This window comes from Phascolarctos cinereus, unplaced genomic scaffold (genome assembly GCF_003287225.1).
Source record: "Phascolarctos cinereus isolate Bilbo 61053 unplaced genomic scaffold, phaCin_HiC Scaffold_9;HRSCAF=440, whole genome shotgun sequence".
In the NCBI taxonomy this organism is placed as follows: domain Eukaryota; kingdom Metazoa; phylum Chordata; class Mammalia; order Diprotodontia; family Phascolarctidae; genus Phascolarctos; species Phascolarctos cinereus.
This window is the reverse complement of record NW_027556402.1, coordinates 116,925,456-116,952,389: the sequence shown is the minus strand read 5'-3', so window position 1 is coordinate 116,952,389 and position 26,934 is coordinate 116,925,456. Positions and strand designations below refer to the sequence as shown.

The 26,934-nt window shown below is 39.4% G+C and overlaps 1 protein-coding gene across 1 annotated transcript in view; it reads right to left on the bottom strand.

Moving 5' to 3' along the window:
• Positions 1 to 26,934, bottom strand: part of MGAT4D (MGAT4 family member D) — a 116,775-nt gene that overhangs the window by 36,372 nt on the left and 53,469 nt on the right. Inside the window, exons 5-7 of the mRNA XM_020989857.2 lie at positions 20,220 to 20,266; positions 18,040 to 18,153; positions 11,388 to 11,463 (exon numbers count right to left, since the gene is read on the bottom strand). Of these exons, the coding sequence (XP_020845516.1) occupies positions 11,388 to 11,463; positions 18,040 to 18,153; positions 20,220 to 20,266 (237 nt within the window). The remainder of the gene's footprint in view (positions 1 to 11,387; positions 11,464 to 18,039; positions 18,154 to 20,219; positions 20,267 to 26,934) is intronic.

Below are 26,934 nucleotides of genomic sequence, written 5' to 3'. Positions count from 1 at the left end.
ATGGTGCTCCATGACTACCCACATAATAATGCCAAGAGATATAATTAACATAATAACTATAATAATATATAATATGTATGTAATATATAATCATATCCATTCAATCTATGTAATACTTAATATAATATACATATAATCCATAGTACATATAATAATATCTAGAGGAAGGTCCTCAACACTATGGGTAGACCCCCTAGGAAAAGTGTTACTTGTGTAGACGAGATATATGAATTTGTCCAGGTTATTATTAGTTTTATACTTGGTACAGAATTCCAGTTATGTGTTGATACTTCAAAGTAAGAAATATGATTTCAGTGCTTCCACAAAACTGTGATATCATTCATGTGAGTGCTTCCTACAACAACAACAAAAATTGTAATCATAATTTAACCTTTGTTGATTTCTCAGGGTGATCAGGCATTGCGATTGTCTGTGCAGATGGAAATGGCATGGGCCATAAGCTTGAACAGACACTGACCCAGACAATGTCAGATTTATTTTCTTGAAGAAATTCTCAACTTGCTTTTCAGTCATTGCCTTCTTTACACTATCAGCATCTCAGATGAAGAAGGCAGTATGTGGAATACTAGATAGAATGCTGGACATGGAGTCAGGAAGACAGTCCTCTGACACTTACTAGCTTTGTAATCTTGGCAAGTAACTTCATTATCTTTAAAAAGAGAGCATTTGTACCTGATCTCTAAGATCTATTCCTATTTTAAACTCTTACAAGATTCTAAGAATCTTTTTTCATTTTCAGGAGTTAATTCCTCTACCTATGCCCAATCCCATCATATCCCTTTCTGCTCCTTCTGCACCCTTGCTACAGTGCCTTATGTTCCCATTCCCAACCCTCTTGCATCTTCTTCTCCAGAGGCTGCCTTCCTTTCTACTCATAAACATTCTGAGGTCTGCCCTATTCTTGAAAAGCATCTATAAAAGCTCTTCCCTTGGCCCTGCTACCCTCCTGAACCACCATCCCATCTCTATTTTCCCTTCACTAACAAACTTCTAGAAAGATTGGTCTACACTCACTGTCTCCAATTCTTTGTCATCTGTCCACAAAACCCATCATTCTATCTATTATGTAACAGGAAAAGGAGGTGAGCCGGTTAATATCAAGGATGTAGCATGACAGACAAATAGGGCCAAGTTTGTCACTGAAAACCATGCAATATTGAAATAGAAGAGGAAGACTTAAAGAGTGTTGAATAGCCTGTCTATGAACAAGAATTACATCAGTTGAGAAAGCATGAAGGGGTTATTATCTGCACCACTGGAGCAAGAACCCACACTAATAAGATCATGGATCCTTTGAAGTACAGAGTAAACACAATACTTACCTGAATTATGTATAAGAGTAACATGGAAGCATTACTGGGGTTTGGGGCACTTAAAAACTACCAGAGGCAAAACCATATCTTTAGAAGGAAGGCCAGTCATGATGAAATCAAGCTGGCCTGACATGCTTTATTTTAAATATCTGTTGCTAATGGGAAGCTAAAATCAGGGCTCAAAAGATCAGTGGAAATGAGTCTCAACACTGATCAGCAATGGCAGGGGTGAGGGAGATGGTCATCTTGGGGGTCAACACTTGATGTGCTACCATCATGTAAGGGGGTGGGGCAAGTGTAACAAAAGCAGACACGAGTGGACAGAATTGGAAGCAGTATGTCATAATGGACAGAAGGCTAGATGAGGACTAGGACCAAGGTTTGATTCTGACCCCTGGCACGTAATAGCTGTGTAACTACTAACAAGCAATGTAAGGCCAGTAAATTCTAAGGCCAGACCATTACCATTTTAGGCAAGTTAAGAATTTTATAATTTGTGGGCATAGATAGATAGATAGATAGATAGACAGACAGATAGATAGATAGATAGGATGACCCAAAATTTAGTGCCATTTTGAGTTTTATTAGCTTAAAACTGCTTTAAGAATTTGAATTCTAGGGGGCAGCTAGGTGGCACAGTGGATAGAGCACTGGCCCTGAAGTCAGGAGGACCTGAGTTCAAATCCGGCCTCAGACCAAACACTTGACACTTAACTAGCTGTGTGACCCTGGGCAAGTCACTTAACCCCAATTGCCCTAAAAAAAAAAAGAATTTGAATTCCATTAAAAGCTTTTAAAACTTATTTTGTTCAATTGTTTTCAGTTGCGTCCAACCCTCTGTGGCTCTAGTTTGGGGTTTTCTTGGAAGAGATACTGGAATGGTTACCATTTCTCTCTCTAGTTCATTTTATAAATGAGGAAATAGGCAAACAGGGTTAGGTGACTTGCCCAAGGTCACACAGCTAGGAAATCTGAGGCCAGGTTTCAGCTCAGGATGAGTCTTCCTGATTCTAGGTCTAGCACTCGATCCACTCCACCATCTAGTGGCCCTATTAAAACTAAAATCAGCACTAAATTTTGAGATATCTTGTATAAGACAAACCTTGACTCAAAATGCTATTCACAACATAGTGCTTTCTGACTCTGGGATCAGACCCATCTTACTCAGATTTTATGCCTTTTTGCTGGTAATTGAATCTGCAATTTACCTTTCTAGATTCCTGACCCTAGAGAATTTTACCACTTGACCTTTCTCAGCCTCAGTTTCCTTGTCTGCATAATGAGGATAATACCTATAGTGCCTACTCAATTGGTTAAAGGTAAAGTTTCAAAATTTTTAAATGTTATGTAGATGCCTGATATTATTAATTGTATCATCAACATAGCATCATTAACCATTATAGCGATCATTTGTATAATACTTTTTTTTTTCCAAAAGGCTTCACATGTTATCTCATTTGATTCTTGCAACAGTCCTGTCAGGTAGGTCCTATCGCTATCATCATTTTATACAGAGGAGAAAACATGAGAGACAGAGAGTGAAGTGACTTGCTCAGTGTCACACAGCTATTAAGTGGTTGAGGAAGGATTAGAAGTCAGGTCTCCCTGACTCCAAGTCCAGTGGCTATGGATCTTTTCTTGAGTAGGCATTTGCAGTGTTCCAAGGTGCAATTCAATCAGTACTGTGTCGTCTGCAAGCAGGAAGGGCTGGGGGAACCTATCACCTAATAACAGAAAACATCTATATGGTGCTTTCCATATATTAGCTCATTTGATCCTCACCACCCTGGAAAGTAAGTGCTATCTATGATCCTCATTTCATAGACGAGGAAACTGAGGCAGAAAGATGACTTGCTTGGGGTCACACTGCTAGTAAGCATCTAGGCAGGATTCAAATGCAGATCTTCTTGACTCCAAATCCAGCGTGCTTTCTATTCTGCCACTTCTGTGCCATTAATAAAAATAACAATATCAAAAGAAACAATAATAAAGCAAGCTAAGAAAAAGGCTGAAGTGAGAACTGAAACCTTTAATACCCGGTGGGGCCAGGTCATTGGACCTGAGTTTGAACCCTACCTCTGTCATTTATTACTGTTGTTCAGTTGTGTCAGGCTCTTCATGACTCCATTTGGAATTTTCTTGGCAGACACTAGATTGGTTCTCCATTTCCTTCTCCAGTGCATTTTACAGATGAGGAAACTGACACAAACAGGGTTAAGTGACTAGCACAGGGTCACACAGCTAGGAAGTATCTGAGGTCAGATTTGAACTCCCAAGGATGAGTCTTCCTGACTCCAGGCCCAGTGCTTTGTCCCCTGAACATTTAAATCCCTTCACTACCCTGGCCTTCAGGTTCTTCCTCTGAAAAATGGGGCATCTGGACTCCCAGCTCTCAGTCTGTGATCCTGCACTCCTAAGGCCAGACAAGCCTCAAGGAACACTGTGTCTATTTTTCCTTGTTTAAAACATGGCCAATAAGGTGACTGTTTTGCTTGACTATATGCATTTTGTTACAAGGGTTTTATTTTGTTTTGCATTTTTCTAATGGGGGAGATGGCAAAGAAAAAAAAATAAATTCCCATTGACTGAATAAAATTTTTTTAAATAACCACGCACTATTTTTCTCTGATCATGATTGATCACTAATACACACAGCCCCAGTCCTTTTACCACCTAAGGTGAGTTGGTGACTCCATAGCTTGTGAGTATATATATAGAGTATATGCCCCTAACAGAAACAAACTTGGTTTCAGGATTTCACTGACATCACAGAGCTCTCTGGACTGTGGGGCTGTGACCCAACTAGCTTGAGCACCTGTATTATGTACCTTTTGCCTGGTATTTAACCTGCCACTTACTTACCTAGATTCCTAACACATTTGTTTGAGAATTGTGTGTCCCTTGGCACTTTTATTAACAAGCTGGATTGGTGCCCCTTCACCTGCTCCTTGTCTCTGATAATTTCATATTCTTTGACCCTCACGTTATCTCCTGGGGTGTTCGGACCACTGACTACTGCATTCTGTTTTGGGGGGTTTCTGGTCTCCCACTAAACAACAGCACAATGTGACAGGATCACAGGCTCATACTTTCAGAGCTGAGAAGGCCCCCAGAGGCCATCTAGTGATCTAATTTTAGAAATGAGACTGCTGAGGCCTGAGGATATGAAGTGGCTGATCCAGCATCACACAGTATATATCTCAGAGGTAGGACTGGAGCCAACGCCACTGTATCACACCAGGACCAATGACTTCTTCTCCTCCTCCTCGTCATTTTCCTGGCGCAGGCCACCATGTTCTCTTACTAGACATGTGCAGTGGCTCCCTAACTGGTCTCCCTGTCTTCAAAGTCTTTCCTTCCTCCAAACACAACTGTCAAAGTAATTTTCCTAAAAACTGCCTCTGAGCATTCCCTTTCCTCATATAAAAACAACCAAACAAACTTCAAAGGCCCCTGATTCCTTATTACAGTAACAAATCTAACCTCCTCTGAGTCATATGCAAGGCCCGTTCTTTTTTGGTTCCAATCTAGCTTTCCAGCCTATCTCACACTTGCCCTCACCGGTACACCCAGGACACCCAGACTGTCCCAGCTGGATGATTCGCTATGCCCCACAAATGTCCCCTGCTTTCTTATCCTTGTGCTCCTGCTGATACCGGGTTGTTCTTTCCTTCCAGTACTGTCTGTTTAATTCAAAGCCAACATCAAGTTTCATCTCTTCCCAAGAGCTTTCCACAGATATAACCGAGCTAGAAGAAACCTCAGAGGCCACTGCATCTAACTCCCTCATATAAGGGATCAGGAAACTGAGGCCTGGAGAAACTAAGTGAATGGCCAAAGGTCACAATGGTAGCCGGTCAAAGTACCAAGATTCTGATCAAGATAACCTTTGCTTCAGGGTCAGCTAGGTGGTGCAGTGGATAGAGCACCAGCCCTGAAGTCAGGAGGATCCGAGTTCAAATCTGACCTCAGACACAAAACACTTACTAGCTGTGTGACTCTAGGCAAGTCACTTAACCCCAATTGCCTCATAAAAAAAAATAATCTTTGACTCCAAAATCCAACCCTGTTTCCACTGCCTCATGTGGTCAGTTCTCCTTCCTCCAGAGTGGGAGTAATCTTGCCTTACTTTGAAATAAAACAGCCCTCTCCTCTCTCTTACTGGACTTCCACATTGACATTATACTATCTGAAATTATCTCTGTTCCTCGTCTATCTCTCCTAGCCTGTAAATTCTAGGAAGGCAGAGTCCAGGCCTTAGGCTTTTTATTTCCCAAAGAGGTCCAGCAAGGGGACTTACAAATAATTGGTATCTATAAATGAGAAGTTTATTGGAGCAGCTAGGTGGTGCAGTGGATAGAGCTCTGGCCTTGGAATCAGGACAACCTGAGTTCAAATCCAGCCTCAGACACTTGACACTTACTAGCTATGTGACCCTGGGCAAGTCACTTACCCTCAATTGCCTCACCAAAAAAAAAAAAAAAGAGCAGATCATTCATCAAATCAAGCAACTTTATAGCAAAGCTTTTTTCAGGAAAAACTCAGCTAGAGCTTGGTATTAGGGTCTGTCTGGAGAAACTCATGTTTCATAAAGGTTTCCGATTATATAAAATTTATCTAATCATTCCATAAAGCTTCTCATATTTCATTTGTACTTGTATGGGGATTTAGAATCAAATTTCCCCTGCCAGGAAAAGGAGAAATGTAGGTTCATTTTATATAAAATTTAATTTTAAAAGAGAGCCAAAAAGAAAAAAAAAAGTTAACATGTTGAGAATCTTGTGAAGATGGTTATCAAACAGTTATCAGGATTGCCCAACATTTCTGCCCACACTGGCTAGGGAAGCATCTCAACATAATTTTGGACTCTGACTCAAGTCTGTTGTGGACAAAGAATCAGGAACAATAAATGAGATAGTATCTCATGACTTCAGGATACGAGATCACAGAGGGATTTATTAGCAGGTGTGGGGAGGTGGGAGGAGGGGGAACCATCTGCTTTCATTATCAATTAACCTTAATAATAACCAGTGCTAGGGTGGGGAATAATAAGACTGTACCTGAAGAGGGGGGAAAAATCTCTCTAAACAGAACATTAAATTTTTCTATTACAAATATTTATGAGAAACAACTGAATCTTTAAAGAATGCATGTTAAATAAGGTTGCAAAGAGGTTCTTAGTGACAGGTAATCCTTCTCCCTTTGCCTTCCCTCCCCCAGTGTCTACATCCTTGGGATTTTGAGATCAAGGCTTCTTTGCTGACTCTTGCTAATCTGCTCCTAGGATCACAGAATTTACGGAACTTGAAGGGGTCTTAAAGGTCATCTGATCCAATGCCCATATTTTATCCCTGAAGAAATTGTGTCTTAGAGAAGTGAAACGGTCTGCCCAAAGTTACACAGGTAATGAGACTGAGTCAGGATTTGAATCCGGGGTCACTAACTCCAGATCCAACATCCTTTGTGCTGTACACATCATGGCTCATCACACCATGAAATAAAAGGGATGAAAGTCATTTTCTACCTCACCCAGAACAATGCTATTTTGAATGTGACAACAGTCTCCTAATTGGCCTTCCCCCCCACCCCCACTAAATTTAACAAACATTTATTAAGCATCTGTGTTTCCAGGCATTGTGCTGGGCACTGCTAGGCATACAAAGACAAAAACAAACCAATCCCAGCTTTTACAGATTTTCATTCTTCTTAGGCAAGAAAATAGGAAAGAGCATATTTGCAGATAAGTATAATACAAAGTAAATTGAAAAGAGAGAGAGTATTAACAACCAGGGGAGGTGGGGAAGGCCTCAGAGAGGAGGAGATAACAGTGAGGAAAGGAAATCAGTAAAGAAAATAAGGATTCTGAAAGACACGGCTGAGTAGGAACTGCACTCCCACAGTGAAGAACTGAATTCAGGCCAATTGTCCAGTCTGGCTGGAACAAAGTGCTTCTGAAAGGGAGAAATATAAAGGCAGAAGTAACAAGAGTAAGTGGAAGCTGTATTGTGAAGAGCTGTTTACATCAGAGGTGAAGGTCCTCAGATTCTAAATTTGTACCATTTTTTACTGTGCTGAGTGCTAAGGGGATGGAAAGATGAATTAAGATATGTTGCGCTCTCTCTCTCTCCTCTCCCCCTCTCCATATACACACACATATATATATATATTATATATGATATATATATATAATATATATACATATACACACACATATATATATATTATGTATGATATATATATATATAATATATATACACTATATATAATATATAATATATGCATATATTATATATAATATATAATGTATGTATATTGCATACACACACTCACATACACAGATACGTGCACACACACACACACACACACTCATACTTCCCTCCCTGGATTGGAAGATGTATATAGATGTAAAATTAAGTAAGTATGTAGGTAGAAAGATATAGATATGTAGATAGATAGATAGATAGACAGACAGACGGACAGAATGAGAGGCAATATGAGGTAATAGAGCTGGTCTTAAATCCAAAAACACCTGGGTTCAAGTGCTACCTTTGATAAATACTAGTTATATGACCCCCATGGTCAACAGACAGGACATTTAATCTGTCAGTGCTTCAGGCAATGCTGAAAGATTATATATAAATTACCGAGAAGTTATCACTGTGCCTTGGTGGAAAAAGTTGCCACATTAGGGAGTTTCCTATACAGATAAAGTTGTGGGTCTAGAGGGGAAAAAAAAGGATACTATAAGGTAGATAGATGGTGATTAGTACTATTCAAGTGATACACAATTCAAAGAAGGATTAGTAGAAGGTTGTTGGAGGTAAAGCATGTTTTTCTTGTGAATTTGCTCAGTCTCCAGATATATCCAGTATGAAAATCAGCTTTTATGTGTGAGTAAATGTAAAATCTTCTCTGAAATTATGAAAACCAACAGTTCATTTGTAAAAGGTTCGTTGTACCTAGGAGCACACAATATTCATCAGGAATTCTGGTCTGCCACTAATCTGCTGAGCTAGGAAAGTCTAGGTAGCACTGAAAAAATGTTACAGGTGTGGAGACTTCTCAAAAGGTGCAATAGGTTTTTATGTTGTCCCTAAAGAATTCTACCATGGTTATTCTGTAGAAGGATTTAATTTGTATCACTGGGTCATTTCCAGTGGTCCTGGCCATTGGACCCAGATGGCTCTGGAGGAGAAAGTGAGGCTGGTGACCTTGCACAGCTCTCCCTCACTCAAATCAAAGTCAATTGCTAAGTCATGTCATCACCTAGCTGATGTTATAACAACACAACAACAATAACAACAACAACAACAACAATTTGTATCACACCACTTACGCAACCTACATAAGACTAAATAATTCATTTATGCCTATACTTTGCTCAGGAAAAGTGTGTGCCAGTTTCAAAAGCTCTTTTGGAAACTATTCTAAGGTCTATCTGGTAAGCTCATTTGGACATCAGCATGGCACAGGGGATAGAACATTGGGTATGGGTTCAAGAAGACCTGGGTGTTCAATCCTACCTCCTACACTTAACAGTGTCAAGTGGCAAGTTCCACTATCTTGTGGATGGATATCTCTGATCCTTAGTTTCTTTGTCTGAGGATTATAGGTATATAGTCTATCATACCGTCTATCTATAGCCTGTAGTACCAAACTCCCCAAGAACTTTGCTATTCATTGTGAGACATGGAAGGCACTGGCATAGGACCACCCAGCATGGCATGCCTGCATCAAAGAAGGAGCTGTGCTCTATAAGCAAAGCAAAATTGTGGTAGCTCAAAAGAAACATGAGATGTGCAAACTTAGAGACATCTCCGTCCCAAATGGTCATATGGACTACTTGTAGCCAACCTGTGATAGAGCCTTCTAAGCTCATGTTGGTCTGATCAGCCCCAGCTGGACACACTACATCAAACCTCACGTCATGTCATTTTGGTCCTCTCTGAGCAAGGGACAAACAACAACAACAACAACAACAACAACAACACTGACCTTCCTGCACTGTTTAAAGGCTCAAGTCAGATCTGAAACGTAAATAAAGGGCTTTGCAAAGTTTAAAGCACTATAGAAATTCCAATTTGAATTATTACATCAACAGCAAGCAAACTCTTCTGACTGCAATCACAAGCTGATTTAATGAAGCTAAGTAAATTTAAAAAAAAAAGATTCCTAGTAGACTCAGTAATAATCACACCTCTTTTCTTGTGCATTTTAAGTCTTACAGAAAGCTTTCCTTTTCCCTCAGAGGTAAAAGAATACAAGTATTATTTCCCCCATTTTGCACATGAGGAGATGGTGGCTTAAGGTTAAGTGACTTGCATGTGGTGATAGCTGGTAAAGCTGGAGCCAGCTTGTTCATCATCCTAAAAGTCTGATGTTCCTTCCACTGAACTGCTGTCCCCTTCTCCACACTATTCCATTATTCACCTGAACCTTCAAGGGGACTAAGGGCAGGGCAATAAATCCCTAAGTCATTTATATTTGCCTTGGAATGCATTTTAATTCTTTTTTTTAAGTTGCGGGCATCTCTGAGGTTATAAAAAAGAAATGCACTGCCCCTTCCCCAAACCCACCAATCCCAAATAATGAGGCCACACTGTGAAAAGACAACAACTTCGGAGGCATCAGAACTAAAGGAAGCCAAGGGTACAGGTTTCAAGGAAAGCAATTCAGGCTCCTCCCTAGCAATGAGAGCCATCTAAAAAGTAGGAGGTCCTCCCATAAATCCACGGGATTTATCTTTATCTACCTCCAAGGTTCCATTCAGGGGCCAATTCTTCCCTGGAGTTGTCCTTCATTCCCCACAATTCTTAATCTTCCTTCTATCCCCAAATTTTCCTAGGTATGCTGCCCAAGGACCACCCTGTCTAGGTTCAAAAATGGTCATCCCCACATTGACCATAGGGAGATGAATTCTACAGACACAGCAGCTCTCAACATTGCAACCCTACCAAATTGTTAAAAGGGTCATAACCTGCATTGGTGCAGTCATATTAAGCTTGGGCTTCACTAAAACCCCCGTACTCAACACAGTGCTTTGCACATAATAGGTGCTTAATAACTAAAGTGATTTGAAAGTCACCAATCCTCTGGTCTTACCTCACCTGGGAGCTACAATGTCAATAGCAGAACAAAATCATGCCAACTTATGATCCCTGGTTGTGGGCTTTCAGGAAGTAATATGGTATTTCTGCCACAGAGGAAGACATAAGGATGCCCAAGGAAACTTGGAAAGAGCCACCCCATTACACAGGAATGGAAGAATCTGGATTACTAATTTCACTTTCTGAGCTAAAAACCTCTCCACTTTCTTCAAGTGTCAGTCCCATTTATTTCCATGTATGAAAATCAGTGTTCAAACCCAAACCAAGAACAAAAGACAAAATGTTGAAAATTAGGGGGGGAATGGTTAAACCAGGTCACAAAAGATGATAGAAATGAACCCTGAAATTTTTTTTAAAGATAAGCTAAACTGATAAATTGGTAGCTACCTTGAACAAAGAAGAAAAACATTAAGTTGCCAAAATAAAAAATGAAAAAGGTAAATATAAAAAAATCAATAAACAATAAAAGGAATGATTATTGCTACAACAAAACAAACGGGACTCTCCAGAGCCTGGTATCAACCTTCCTTTCTAACTATATCTCATGGAGAAAAAAATGGGTGGCCCCTGTACATAGCACACATTTTCCTCCCTCTGGATATCTGTTCACACCATTCATTACACCTGGAATGCCCTCCCTCGATTGCTGCCTATTGACATACTATGCTTTCCTTTAAGTCTCAGTCCACAGGCAGCTCCTTCCATGAATCTGTCCCAGGTCCTCCCCAGCTGGAAAGTCCTTATACAGCATTTTCTTCTATTACCATTTTTCACTTCCTATTACAATGATACCATTTCTTATCTTTTCCTCTCACACTGCTGTACTAATAGGGAGATATAACAAGTCAGAGATCGATCTTAGCATCTAGCCCCCATAGAACCACTGTCTGATATGCTTCTGTTCAACTGAAATGGTCCTGCTGGAATGATTATAATATTACCTTACCTGAAGGTAAAACTTGCCCTTATCTTGGGCATACAGCATCAAGAAGCTATAATCCAGGTTTTGTTTGGTCCTCCACCTAAAGGTTAGCAATAAAATCTCCATTAATATTTTTTTCCATTATTGTTCAAAGGTATGATGTATACAACACAATTCAGGGATCAAATTCTTCAAGATGGTTACTATGAGAAAGTGCTTCCTGGGTTAAGTGAAGCCAGCATCTTTGTGTGCTCTACGTAGCTAACATCAACCACCACAAAATGAGGGGAGTTTGGAATGCTGAGCTGGACTCCTCCGATCTTCTAATTTGGTAGTCCATTTTCTGTTGAGATTTCTGTAATTTATTAAATGATCAATCTGAATCATCATCATTGGGAGCCACCAGAATTCTCTTCCTACCAGTGCAATTATTTGGTGGCAAGGAAAAAAAACAGTTTTCCTATATTTATGAGGAACATGAGGACCAAGAAAGCTGTCATCTGGAGTAAAAGAAAATGCTTCATTTCTGCTATCTGCCCAATTGTCTATAGACTGTCAGTCTACATACATTTTATACAAACTGTATGAAAGATGCCCCCTAGCATAGAGTCGTAGGGCTATCATAGACTGCATACAAATCTTCCCATAGATACTTTTTTCCATACCATCTGCCACAATTTGTCATGCTTAAAAGAGATACTTATACGACACCTTGACCTGGATAAATTTAAATGGGGTAAACAAGATCCATAATTAAAGAGAACAAGTTTCTCAGCCAGCATAATTTATGTATTTTTACAAATATCTGCCCTTCCTAACAAGGGCTTCAGTGATATTAAAAATGAATGACTTTATCATACAGAACATATGCTAAAGCAGGCCATAAGATATGACACAAACTTAAAATCCTTTTTTTCCGTGGTATATGGGTGGCCAGGGAAGGGTGGGGGAAGGAGGAAAGATGATACACTGTTTCTCTTGGTCGAGTCTCTGGTCAAATAGGAACTTCATGTTTATCAGTAAAAGTGAATCAGTATGCATAAATGATGCAATAAATAAACAAATGCAAAATGCAATGACTAGTTTGGTCTTGGCCACTGGAGCTGAAGGCTGAAGCTTCAGCAGCTGCTGGTAGATACTCTCCTTGTTCCATGTCCATGGAACCTTCCTTCAGGAACCCCCAATTTCTCCCTCTCCCCACATTCAGACATGTGTAATTCTATACATACAAGGTTTCTCTCATAATTGAGAATCTGACACACATCCTAGTTCTCATCAAGTATTTTTTAAACGAATGAATGAACTGCTCTAACAACAATGGTGCCAGCAGGGCTGGAAATTATTATGGAATCTCTCTACAACTTCAAAGCAGCTTCGATTGCTACTTCCTAGGGTTTGGGGCCACTCAATGCCTTCTGAGGTCAAGTGACTTACAGTTATCCTCACATGAAGCAATCCATAATGTACATAAAAGATATTATTAGCTATCCAATAGCACAGTGGACTGCAATTCTTTCTTATGCTTCTGCATATAATATACTGATATCCTGGGCATTTTTAGGTGACTGAGAGAAAGTGAAAAAATATCTCATTTGGATCAGAAAACGGTAGGGGAAAAATTACTTTTTTTTTTGTTCTACTTGACATATTTTTGTCATTGGCTCAAAGTAGTTCATTCCCAAACCAAAACAAATAAATAATGATTTGAATAAGTGCAACTAATTCCTAAATGAAAATAAATAAAAAAGTCATCTGAAGGAGTAATGGGGAGTAAAACCATAATCGAGTCTTAGTACAACTGAAAAGCAATCAGAATGATGGAAAGATCAGTGATTTACTTTGGCAATGCTGGCTGCATTCCAGTCAAATGATTTGCATATTGATGGGGATAGGAGGGTCAAGACCTCTTAAGGGCACATTTCTCACCCCAACAATCTACCACCTCTTTAAAATCTGTTGCCATGGTAAAAGCAGGCACTAAGAGGACACAGAAAATGGTCATTTAGTAATTAAACAGTAATATATTAAAATAAAAGTACATTTGATTTTATTTAATTCTGAAGAAACAGAATGAATTGGTATTTTTCAAATATGATACAGAGGAAAAAAAGCACTGGCTATAGAGTAAGAGGACTTGGGTTCAAATCCCACTTCTGATGTTTCCTACTTGTATATCTTGGTCAAATCATTATTAAAACTCCCTGAGCTTTGGTATCCTCATTAATGAAATGGGGGGGGAGGGGGAGGGTCAGACTACATAACCCCTGAAGTTACTTCTAGTTCTGGATTTATGATTTTCTGATCTTATGAGTACAGTTAACATTTAAATCATTTTGAGAATCCATAGACTGTCCATTTAGAGCTAGAAGATACCTAAGATGTCATCTGGTCTAACTCCCTCCTTTGAAAGTTGAGAAAACTTAGAACCAAAGAATTAAGTAATAAAATAAGTCTTCCTCAATTAGATTATGAGCCCCTTGAGAACAGGGACTGTCCTGGGTTTTTTTTTTTTGTCTATTTATATCCTTAGAGCTTGGCATGCAGCAAACTTTTTTTTTGGTGGCAATTAGAGTTAAGCAACTTGCCCGGGTCACACAGCTAGTAAATATCTAAGGCCAGATTTGAACTCAGGTCCTCCTGACTCCAGGGCTGGTGCTCTATTCACTGTGCCACCTAGCTGCCCTGCCATAAACTCTTCACATTTTTTCATTCACTCAAACCATATGCTGGTAATCCCATATGCTCCTAATTAGGTAATTTTCTAAATGAAGATTTTAAAAGAACCTTATGTTCTGCATGTAATGAACTGTTTTAATATGCTCTCCAGAAGGGAAATTAATTGATTTTTCCCCTCCAACTCATGATTCTTGTCTCTTCCATTAGTTCACTTTTATGACTTGAAATATTTTGCCAAATATAGGGATAAGAATTAAACCTGTGATTACATTGATACCATAAACACCTGGATGAGGAAATCCTTCAGCCATTACATAACAATTTGTAGTCCTAGAGAACTGCTGATCAGAGTTAAGTGACTTACCCATGGTCACACAGCCAATATAGGTCAGAGGCAGCAGCACTTGAAACATAGATCTTCCTGGCTTCAAGGTCAGGACTCTTAACCACTATGCCATGCTGTGTCTTGTACCATTATCTGATTATACAATGTTATGTGATTTAGCATGCATTATTATTGCTACTGTTTTCATAATTTCATATACAAAAGTTTTATTCCCCTGACAAAAGGCTATAAACTCCCTGAGTAAAGGGCAGTGTTATGCAATGCATGCATATTCCCCACAACACCTAGCATTTAATGAACAGCTGGAGCAAGTGCTAATCAAAAACTAGCTAAATTGACCCGAAGATTGAGAACAAATGAACTTCTTTTGGGTTAGATGAAAGATTGCGGACTCAACCAGCAGAATCATTAAAATGTTTTCTGAGAATAAATCTTCTGAAATATGAGACATAAGAAACTGTTAGAATATCTTTTCTGTGACAATCTTGCAGAAAAGACCAAGATGAGGGATGAAGGGCCAGAGCCTCACCAAACAAGGAGAAACAAGTTGCAAAAGTAGAAACACGGGTGGGGGGGCAGCTAGGTGGCACAGTGGATAGAGCACCAGACCTCCAGTCAGGAGGACCTGAGTTCAGATCTGGCCTCAGACACATAACACTTACTAGCTGTGTGACTCTGGACAAGTCACTTAACCCCATTGCCTAGCCAAAAAAAAAGCAAAAAAAAAAAAGTAGAAATGGTGGGAACCTTGGGAAAAAGTGAGCACTCCCTTTCTTTCTGAGAACCTGGGACAGAGATGAAGAAGAAAGCTAGCAAAGCTTGAACATTTATGCAGGGAAAGACGATTTCAAAGGGATCAGAGAAAGGATAGGGTAAGTTGTCCAAGAAAGAAATTCTACAGACAGAAGGAGATATAATTCCTACCTATGAGGAGGAAAAGGGGAAGTTGTATGAAGAAACCATCTTAGAAATACTGAGAACTCATAGAGAAACACATAGAACTCATAGGAGAATGACCTTTGGACTAGAAAGAATAAAACAAAAGTGGTGAATAAGGAATTGAAACTCAACATCATAGAGAACAGGAGAGATGTCACATGAGGAGAAGGGCAAATATTTTAATTTTATAAAAAAGTGCATGGGGCGGGGGGAGAGTAAAGTCTGCAAACTGTATACCAGTGAGCTTGATTTCTGCTCTTGATAAAATTCTGAAATGTATTATTAAAAGAATGGTTATTGAATAACTGAAAAAGGAAGTCAGGAATTACAAAAAGTCAACATGACTTCATCAAGAACAAACCATGCCAGTTTTCACAGGAGACTAACTTGATTTTTTTTTCTGACAAGGAAAATAGACTAGTAGATCAGGTATAGGTTGTATACATAGTTTACACCTACATTTTAGCAAAGTATTTAACAAAGTCTCTTGGCTGTCATTGTGATGGAGACGTTTTCTAATCAAAAGTATGGTTAGGAGGAGATGATACTGACTGAATGGTCAGACCCAAAGACTGGGCAGATAGGATGCTGGCACAGTGGTTAGAGTGCCAGCCCTGAAGTCAGGAGGACTTGAGTTCAAATTCAGCTTCAGATATTTAGTAGCTGTGTGACCCTGGCAAGTCACTTAAGCTTCTTTGACCCAATTCCTCATCTGTAAAATGAAGTGAAGAAAAAACTGTCAAACCACTCCAGTATCTTTGCCAAGAAAACCCCAAATAGGATCACAGAGAGTAGGACATGACTGAAACAACTCAACAACAATAAAGATTTTTCAATAACTGCTTGATATCAACTTTGAAGAAAGTCTCATGGTGTTCCTCAGGGGATCTGTCCTTATCCTTGTACTACACAGTTGATGTTTTATCAATGACTTAGACAAAAGGTGGCCCAAAGTTAGAAGGATCAGCTAACATATGGGATGAAAGGATCAGTATTCAAAAAGGGTTCAGTACCTAGACCCCTGGCCTACATCTGGACAATGATCAAATTTGAGAGATAAATGTAATAATCTTATATTGGGATTTTTAAAAAAATCTTCACTAGTACAAGATGGAGCAGACATAACCAGAAAGCAGTTCTTCCAAAAAATATCTAAGAGTATTGATGGACTTCAAACTAAATACGTGTTATATGGAAGCCAAAGTAGCTAACAGAATCTTAGGGAGACTGAGGATACAGTGATGAGAAAGACAGACACAATAGTCCCCCTGCACTCCATTTTGGTCAGACCATATCTGGAATATGTTGTGTTAAATTCTGGGCACCAGATTTTGAGAAGGATGTTGATCAGCTAGCTGGCAGGATCCAAAGGAGAGTAGACAGAATCATAAAAGGCTCCAAAGTTTTGCCACATAGAAGGAACTGGGGAGATCTAATGTCTGGGTGGGTATATGGGGGAGAATATGATGTGTCTTTAAATATTAGAAGGGCTGTGAAACTGAAAAGTGATGAGCCTGGGAAGGCAGTATTTTACAGTGGAAAGGGTGTTACATCAGAAGACCTGGGTTTGAATCCTGTTTCCATGTGATCTTGAATAAATCACTTAACATCTCAGCTTCCTCATCTAAAAATTGAAAAGGTTGTTCTAGATAACCTCAAAGATCCGATCCCACTCTAAATCCCAGGTCCTTTTTCTGCACTGGTCTACAGGACAGCTGGTGATAGAAGTAACATGTGGAACATTGTCAGGAGGAGGATTTTAGCTCCAAATAGAAAAAAAACTTCCTAACAAATAAGCCTGTCAAAAAGTGAATAGGCTACCTGAGGGAAAAAGTATATTCTCTTCTCACTGCTGGCCTTAAAATAGAGGCTGGACAACCAATCATGCAGTGTGATCCAGAAAGCATTCTTGTTGAGGGAAAGAGTGGATGAGGTGGCCTCTGTGGAGCTCTCCAACTTTGGGATTCTAGGATTCTGCAAATACATCAAGCCTGTAGCAAGCATCCGCTGTCTGACATACTATAGGCACTTTCAAACCAAAGGCAAACAGAACTGTAAGCTTCAGGGAGTAGTCCTGCCTAGTCTTGCTCTCAAGAAAAATACTCAGAGGGGCAGCTAGGTGGTGCAGTGGATTCTGGAGAACCTGAGTTCAAATCTGGCCTCAGACACATAACACTTACTAGCTGTGTGACCCTGGGCAAGTCACTTAACCCCCATTGCCCAACCAAAAAACACCAAACAAACAAACAAAAAAAAAAGAAAAATACTCAGAGAAGGAACCAACATTGTAGCATTTTAATACTACTTCCTTTATGATATTCCAGTAACATAATGCAAAGTCAAAAAAACCTTTTAATTTATGAAAGTTCTTTTCATATTTATTGCCTCCAGTGATTCTTAACACCTAGATGAGGAAGGTATTTATGTACTCATTTGAAAGGTTAAATAAACTGTCTCAGAGAGCTAAGTGACTTTCATAAAATTTCACAGCTAATTGAGTGGCCGCCTTAGAAATAAAATGCAGCTTTCCTGATTCAGAGCTCCAAGACTTCCCCACGGGATCCAGGCTTTTTTTGGGAAATTCATTAAATGTACCCAAAAATTGACAACATTTGGAATATACAGCTTGGATGCAGATTCTTAAACATTATTAATACATTTTTCACAAAATTAATCACTATCAACTTAAACACACTGTTGTCCAGATTGTCATACCTCGCTCTTTTTTCTGAGTCCCCAAACATTAACTTGATGTCTAAAAAAGATGGATAAAAAAAGGCAGGTGGAGAAATCATCTCTAAGACTCCAGAATTCACTTTTTGGGGGAATCTGTAAACAGAAACAAATAGTAGATCAATACTGAATAGTGTATTTCCTGAAACAAACAAACAAACATAAAGCAGGTCTTCTCCCTCAACACAGACCATTTCCCTAAGAAATTAATAAGATTTCATTGTAAGCTATGTAACCTGAGAATATAAAAGATAGCTACTAAATAGGATAGCTATTATTGCTAGAAAATGAATTCAGGATGTTTTATTAATGAAGCATAGGTTCCTTAGGATACTTAGAAAACATTACTGAAAAATTTTATACATTATTTTCCTATATTTCCTTTGCAATCAAAATTAACATCAGATATTTAATTTGATAGACCAAGTATGGGTAATGAGAAAGATGAATTACAGATTCAAATGCAGGGAGACAAATGTGACCTTACAGGTATCTCTGAGATTTCATGGAATTCCTTGACTGCAATACCTAATTCATAGGAAACGAAATAGGTAAAGGGCTGGGGAGAGGGGAGGTGGATGGATGGAGGATGGGAGAGAATTCCATACTAAGATGTACTCTTGAGGAAACCCAGGAACCAACCAGAGAAAGCAGGGTGAAGAACATTTGGGGGAATGAAGATAGATGCAAGCAGGAAGAGTGAAATTGTCATCAGAATATGAAAGACTACCCAGGCAGAAAGAGAAAACAGACAAATTTGGGAAAACAGACATAAGCTTGGCACCATGTCATGATTTAGATATGATGGGAAACTTTTAAATATCTGAACATCTGCTGTAACAGTCAGTTTCTTGACTTTTTTTAATGATAATTTGTCTGACAATTAAAGCTTGACAAAATTGGAATGAGCTACTTCAAAAAGTAGTAGGTTTCCCCTCACTGAAGGGCTTCAAGAAAAGGCAAAGTGACCACTTCTTGGGTATGCTAGAAAAGGATCTTTTTCTTTGTCTAAGTTAGACTAGATGGCCTCTTAGGTCTTTTGCAGCTCTGATTCTGTGAGACACTGGAGTTCAGCCCCCTCCCTCCTCTCCCCTTCCTCTACTTTCTGCCTCTTGCCCTGAGGATAATAACCAAACCAATATGATCACTGCTTCTGGTAAAAGCACATGAAATGATTGCTCAAAGCATTCACCTCCTGGTGCCTATGTATATTTGTTGTAGGGTTTTATTTTTGTTTTTTAAGATGGTAGTGGTAGGGTGGGAATAGGAGAGAAGACAGAAAACAGATTTTTATTGACTGAGAAAGAAAATAAAAGCAAAGTGATAGGCCTTAATTACAGATCTATGTCATCACCTGCTTTTAAGAACCTTCATAAAAAAATTGGGGCAGGTAAGTGGCACAGTGGATAGAGTAGCGGCCCTGATGTCAGGAGGACCCGAGTTCAAATCTGACCTCAGACACATAACACTTACTACCTGTGTGACCCTGGGCAAGTCACTTAACCCCAACTACCTCACAAAAAAAAAAAGGTAAAGAATCTTCAGTAGCTCCCTATTGTCTCTAGGAGATAAGACCCAAACTCCTCTGGCATTGAAAACCCTTCACAATTTTGCTTCAGGGCTATGTTTCCAAGTTAATTTCACATTACTCCTCTTCACAGGCTCTTCATCCCAGTCAAACTGGCCAACCTCCTGTAGTTCCTTTAACACAATACACCATCTCCCACTCTCTTCCTTTGCATGGGCTGACCCCCATGCATTGCCCTCCTCACATCCACCTTTAGAAACCCTGATGTCTTTCAAGGCCCCATCAGATCAAGTGCTGTCTGCTATAGGAAGCCTTCGCCAATCCTCCAACCTTTCCCTCAGATACTTCTCAAATACTCATTGAACTGAATGAATGGAAAGGCGCAAATGCAGAGGTTCAGATGCAAGAAGGCTCTGCAAAGAAATGGACCGAACTACTCACAAGGTATATCCACCCTTGCTCATGGATCAGACCCACCCCAGCTCATTTTGCCTATAAGGACCAAATCATTAGCAGAAGAAATATTTGAAAAAAGCAGAAAGCAATAAAAAGGTGAAGGGTGAGGAGGAGGGATAAAGATAAAATGGAAAAGTGATTCCCTTTATAACATATATAACTTGCATAGGATACTTACTTCTCTTGGACCATTTTTGCAAGATCCTTAATATAAGCTTCATCAACCTAATGAACAAGGAAACAAAGGGTTCATTAAAATTAAAAGGGTCTTACTATTCGAGCAAGTCCACATTTTCAGCAACTGCAGATAGAACTTAAATATGAAAGGTTGTTGCATCTTCCCATTTCTTGGAATTTTCACTTCTCAACACCACAATTTTCATATTTATTGTGGGCTTAACATCTGCTGTTTAAATGTAGCAGCCACTTCTATCCTCCCCTCTTGTGGGTATGGGAGTTGCGGATTGAATGAAAGCTGTGAAACTCAGTTTTTAAAATAAACATTCCCAAACCTATATACCTAATAAGTGCTGTCCCTCATTAGTCTCCATTGGAAGGCCATATCCTTTACCCAATTTTTGCTGCTGTTTCTCAAAACCTTTTTGGACCTAATATTTCTTTTGAAAGGACTAATTTACCAACTTGAAAGAGCCCATTTACCAACCATAAACAAATAAAGCAAACAAATAAATAAATGGATGAATGAATAGGATACATTTTTCAAAATTAAATCTTGTGACTTGATAGTCTCATTTTCAGACTGAAATAGAATGCCTTGGCTTGATACTCACCTTAGCCAACAAACCTGGTTTTGAATAATATTTGGCTATTTTCAAAACTCAAATCTACCCTCCCAGGATGCCAATTTACCATAAAGGAGAATGGAACAATATCAAGAATGCAATGTGGTAGCCAAAAAGGCTAAAGTAAGAGTGGGATGCATTAACAAAGGTATAGTTCACACAGTACCCAGAACAAGGGAGGTAGTTGATGACAGCCCTGGTCAGACCACGGTTGGGACTACTTTGTCTACACATCTTTGGAAGGTAACATTAGAATCTGTGCAAGGAATTTTCCAATGCCTAAGCGAAGAAGGGACCACTTGGGGAAAGGGTAACACCAGAGAACTTATCTGATATTTGAAGGGTTGTCATATGCAAGACAGACTAGACTTTTTTTACTTAACAGTATAGAGAAGAGGGAGGAGTACTGGAGAGGCAGACAGATTTCCGCTCAACATAAGACAATGTGGTATAGCAGAAAGCATACCAGATTTGCAATCAACAGACCCGGGTTCAAATCCTACTACTATTTAATACCTGTGTGACTCTGGGCAAGTCATTTAACCTTATTAGGGTCTGCTTACTTCAACTGTAAAATGAAAGCAAAGAACTAGTTGAGCTGTAAGGCTACTTCCCACCCCAAGGAATCTGTGATTAGAAAAGCAATTGAAAAGGTGGTAACCAAGGGCAGCTAGGTGGCACAGTGGATAAAGCACTGGCCCTGAAGTCAGGAGGACCTGAATTCAAATCCAGCCTCAGACCAAACACTTGACACTTACTAGCTGTATGACCCTGGGCAAGTCACTTAACCCCAATTGCCTAAAAAAAAAAGAAAAAAAAGAACAGGTGGTGACCAAGAGATCATAAAAAAGAGAAAAGGACTTACATGTGCAAAAATATTTATAGCAGCCCTTTTCATGGTTGCAAAATATTGGAAATTGAAGGGATGCTCATCAATAGGGGAATGACTGAACAAGCTATGGTATATGAATGTAATGGAATACTATTGTGCTATAAGAAATGATGAACAGGCAGATTTCACAAAAACCTGGAAAAATTTACATGAACTGATTCAAAGTAAAATGAGCAGAACCAGAAAAAATATCATATGCAGACTGTGTGATGATGAACTATGAATGACTCAGTTCTTCTCAGCAATACAATGATCCAGGACAAATACAAATGACTCACAAAGGAAAATGCTATCCATAGCCAGATAAAGAATTAATGTACTCTGAATGCAGATCAAAGCATTTTTTTGCCTTACTTTATTTTTTCTCATGTCTTTTTAATGTTTCTTCTTTCACAACTGTGGCTACTATGGAAATATTTTTTACATGATAGCACATGTACAATAAACGATATCAAACTGCCTACCATTTTCAGAAGAGGGGAGGGAAAGGAAGGAGAGAGAAAAATTCAGAACTCACAATCATAAAAATTAATGCTAAATTTTTTTTGACAGGTAAATGGGGGAAAAAATAAAATACTACTAAAAAAAAAAGGCAGTGACTTTCGCCCAATGGATGTCTTCAAACCTCAGGAGGGTCAATAATTGGAGATGTTAAAAGGAATATTCTTGGCCAAGTATCCCGTTTGGCGTCCCTTGCAACTCTGAAACTCTAGGATTGGATGAAAATTTAAAAGAAGCTTAAGATGCTGAAGGAAATACAGAAAAGCAGTTCTCAAGGTGTTTTGAGCAGGGACAGCATCTTTGAAATACACATATGGACTTGTAGGGTGATGACCTACAGTTGACAATATATATTTAAATATAAAATGTCTGGCATGTTAATCTTTTGAAAACAAAAAAATCATTATGGATATTTTTACTTTGAACCACCACTTCAGTTAATCATGAGAAAAGGTTTTCTGGCTATATTGGTTTTCCTTGAATAATAATGAGTGAACAAATCAACCCTAGTAGAGTCTGCTTTGCCTGGGGCTACTTAAAACTTGGGAATTTAGTTCAGGCTTAGCAGACCAGGGAACATACAGGTTAGAGATTATCACAAGAGACTTCCAGAGGGAGTCATTAAATGATTAATTTCAGTATGGAAAATTCAGTTGTTAGCCTGAATTTAAATGCTAGAATTTAAAGTGGTAGATAGGTACATAGTTAGGATTCATGTCATTCCTCACCCAATTTAGAATAAATTATTTTTAAAATTGTAATTTCAATGCATAAAATGTTATTAACAAAGCAAAAAAAGGAGAACTAGAGCTAGGAATGAAGAAGAGGAAGCCAAATTCTACATTAAATATTTAATGCTATGATAAAATTCAAGTGACTACACATTAGTAAATAAACTAATCTATAGCAGCAATTAAAGTAGTAATACAAGTAGTTGCTTCACTTATAAGGCTTTAAGCTTTGCAAAGCACTTTACATATATTATTTCACTGGTGCCAAATAATAAAGAAGGTGCAATAAGTACTATGATCCCCATTTTACACATGAAGAAACTGAATTCAGGGAAGTTAAGTGACAGTCCAGAAGGCACCAAGTCCAGTATTCTTTCTCCTACTCCACTGATCCCTCTCTGAATAATAATAGCTGATATATGCATAGCATTTTGTAGCTTCCAGCAACCAAGAGGCAGATATTATTACACCCATTATTGGTGGTTGTCCTTTGTTCTCAGAGAGGACCAAAATGACATAACTAAGCTAGAGCAAAGTTTCAGTGTGTCCCACTATGGCTGATCAGACCAATACAAGCTTGGAACGTTCTACAACAGGTCAGGCACAAATAGTCCATGTGAGCATTTGGGGCAGATTCTCCAAATGTGCACATCCTGTGTTTCCTTTGAGCTGTTTCAATTCTGCTTTGTTCACAGAGCGCACAGCACCTTCCAAGCAGTCCTGTGCCAGTGTCCCCCATGTCACACAATCAATTCCAAAGTTCTTAAGAGAGACCTTGAGAGTGTCCTTGAGTTGCTTCTTCTGGCCACCATGTGAACACTTCCCCTGTGTGAGCTCTTCATACAATAATCTTTTTGGCAAGCGTACATTTTGCATCAGAGTTGCTCTCTCTGAAGTAGAGTATGAATGCTTGGCAGTTTAGTTTGAGAAAGGACCTCAGTGTCTGTTATCCTGGCAGGTAATCTTCAGAATCTTCCTAAGACAATTCAAATGGAAGCGTTTCAGTTTCCTGACATGGCACTGGGTATACTGTTCATGTTTCACAGGCATACAGTAATGAGGTCAGCACTATGACTCTGTATACCTTCAGTTTGGTAGTCAGTCTAACACCTTTGTGTTAGACCTCAATGGTCTAAGAAAATTCCAAAAGACTCATGATGGAAAATGCTATCCACATCCAGAGAAAGAACGATGGAGTCTGAATGCAGATGGAGGCATACGATTTTCTCTTTTGTTGTTGGGTTTTTTTTTCTTTCTCATGGTTTTTCCCTTTTGTTCTGATTCTTCTTCCACAACATGAGTAATGTGGAAATATGTTTAATATGATCATATATGTATAGCCTATATCAGATTGCATGCTGTCTTGGGGAAAGGGAAGTGGAAAGAAAGGGGGAGTTTAGAACTTCAAAATCTTATAAAAATGAATGGTGAAAACTAAAAAATAATTAATTAATTTTAAAAAAAAGAACAGGGTCAACAAGTACTTTCAGAAATGCTGTAAAACAGTAGCAGCAATGGGAAAGGAGGCCTGATAATGCAGGGGCTATTGCAGAGGTCAAATCGGCAGGAGTTGGTAATTCATTCAATAAGAGAATCTGAAGGAGAGAGGGCACACCAAACAGAGCCCTGGTTTCAAACATGGAAGCCTGGCTGCATCCTAAGCGCCTCTGACTCTGATGCTCAGGGAAAAGGAAGAGACCATAAGCATGGGTAGAGTCATGCTAAAGTTTGAGGTGCTGATGGGAAAAGCAGGGAAAGATGTGGGTTTGGAACTCAGGAGGTCAGAGATGGAGGTTGATTTGGGACACTCAAAAACTTGGAGAAGACAGTAGAAGCTGTGAGAGTGAATGATCTTTCTGTGGAAGGAGGTGATGGGAAGCTGAACCCTTGTGAAGACCTACCTTATATACCTAAGAGAATGATAAAGATTCAGACGGGAAGACAGATGTGTAATTAGAGTCAGAGGAGGGGAAATCAGTTAAACCTGATGTCTCTAAAGGCAAAGAGTACCCAGAAGAAGGCAGGTTAAGTTATCAAAAGGTACAGAATGGCTGTGCTGGCCCAAAGATTATGCCTTTTTTGGGCCACACTGAGTCTCTCTTGCAGCAATCCTTTTCAGGATACACCCTGACTGTTATTTTGTGTCCCTCCCCCTCACCCAGCCATTCAGTCTTCCATACCTGGGAACTTCTATGCCCCGTGCTTATAAATCTTACTGATCAATCTCTGGCATCTCCCTGCCTGTGCTATCAAAGATGGGAAAATAATAAAATGTGCCTGAATGAGGATTTACCACATCCCTGAAAAACCTGTGGCCTTTTTGCATGCATCATCAAATAGCCCTGGCTGGAGTCCTCTGCTTGGATCCCTTTGCTGCCTTGGTTTGAAAGTTTTGGTGACTACCTGAGTTATATATTTTCCTTGTTGTGTCTGCACCTGTGTTCCCAACCCCCAGGGTCTCTAGTTAAACTGAACTTTCTTTCATGTGGTTTAAAGCAGACTAGAATAAAGGCTTAGTACTTTAAATATTATTCATTGATCCCATCTGGTTCTTTTGTGAAACCTCCTTTAAATCTCCAAAACAGTTGTAATGAAATGGGACAGAAATCAAGGAGGAAGCAGGCTGAAAAGGCCACTGAATTTGGTGATGAGATCATTGGCAACATCTGAGAGAATGATTTCAGCAGCATACTGGGGAAAGAAGCCAAATGGCAAGGAATTAAGAGAGTAGGTAGTGAGGCTGAGAAGCATTAAGTGTAGGCAGCTTTTCCCATCACTTGGGTGGTGAGTTGTTACATCTGGCTCTTCTGAAGAAATTGAAGATCCTCCCCCTAACTCTGGTGTATCCTAAAACTGTCCAGGGTTTTTTTCCCTCTCCACTCCCTCTAGCTGCCCCACTCCTTGCAGAAGACTCACAAATTTACACATCAAACACTTCACTTTTGTCCCAGTGGCCTGGGACACCCTGGCAATGACTCCACCTTCATGGCCTCCTTGGGGAGGTCCTTCCTCCTTGGAACCTCCATCTGAGGAAGTAGCCACACCAATCAGGCTCACTTCAAACCTGGCTCAGCCCTTCATTCTCCAGACTATTGTCTGGATCCATTCCCCACCCAGCTTTTCAGCCCAGTTGTTCGGCTCCCTCAATTATAATATAACCTCCTCAGGGACTTTCTTTATGTGTTCCCAGCAACTTAGGTCCTAGCACAATGAACTGCACAATCTATATATCTTTATATCTCTTAGCCAACCCTGCTCCTTCTCCCTAGTTCCAGTCCCAAATCACCAACTTCTTGGACCATATGTCAGATAGCATCTCAAACCCAATATACATACACAAACTGGACTCATTATCTGTTTCTGAAAGCCTGCGCCCCCCCCCTTCAGAATGTCAAAAGCACCAACACCCCTCTGGGCACTTACTTTTGCCACCTTAGAACAATCCTCAACCCATTATTACCCTTCATCCTACACATCCAATCATTTGTCGAGTCTTGTCAATTCCATTTCTTTTTCTTTGTTTTGTTCTTTAAAAAAATTATTTATTTTTAATTTTCTGTCAATTCTGTTTCTGTCACATTCTCCACTAACACAGCCACCATCCTAGGTCAGGCACTCATCACCTCTCACTTGGACAAATCCAACAGCCTTCCCAGTTACAGACTTATTAATTCAAATTAGGGACTAATTAAGTCCCCTGCCTCTCCTGTCTCAAATCCACCATACACACATTTGCCAAAGTGATTTTCCTAAAGCATAGTTCTGACCACTCTACTCCCTCATTCAATAAGCATCAGCTGCTCCCTACTACCCCTAGTATCAAATTCCTCTGTTTGGGAGTTAAAGTCCTCTGCAATCTGGATCTGACCTGTTTTCCTAGGCTTATTATACTTGACTCCCCTTCATTCACACTACAGTTCGAACTAGCCTTCTTGCTCTTTCTTATATACAATGTCCTATCTACTT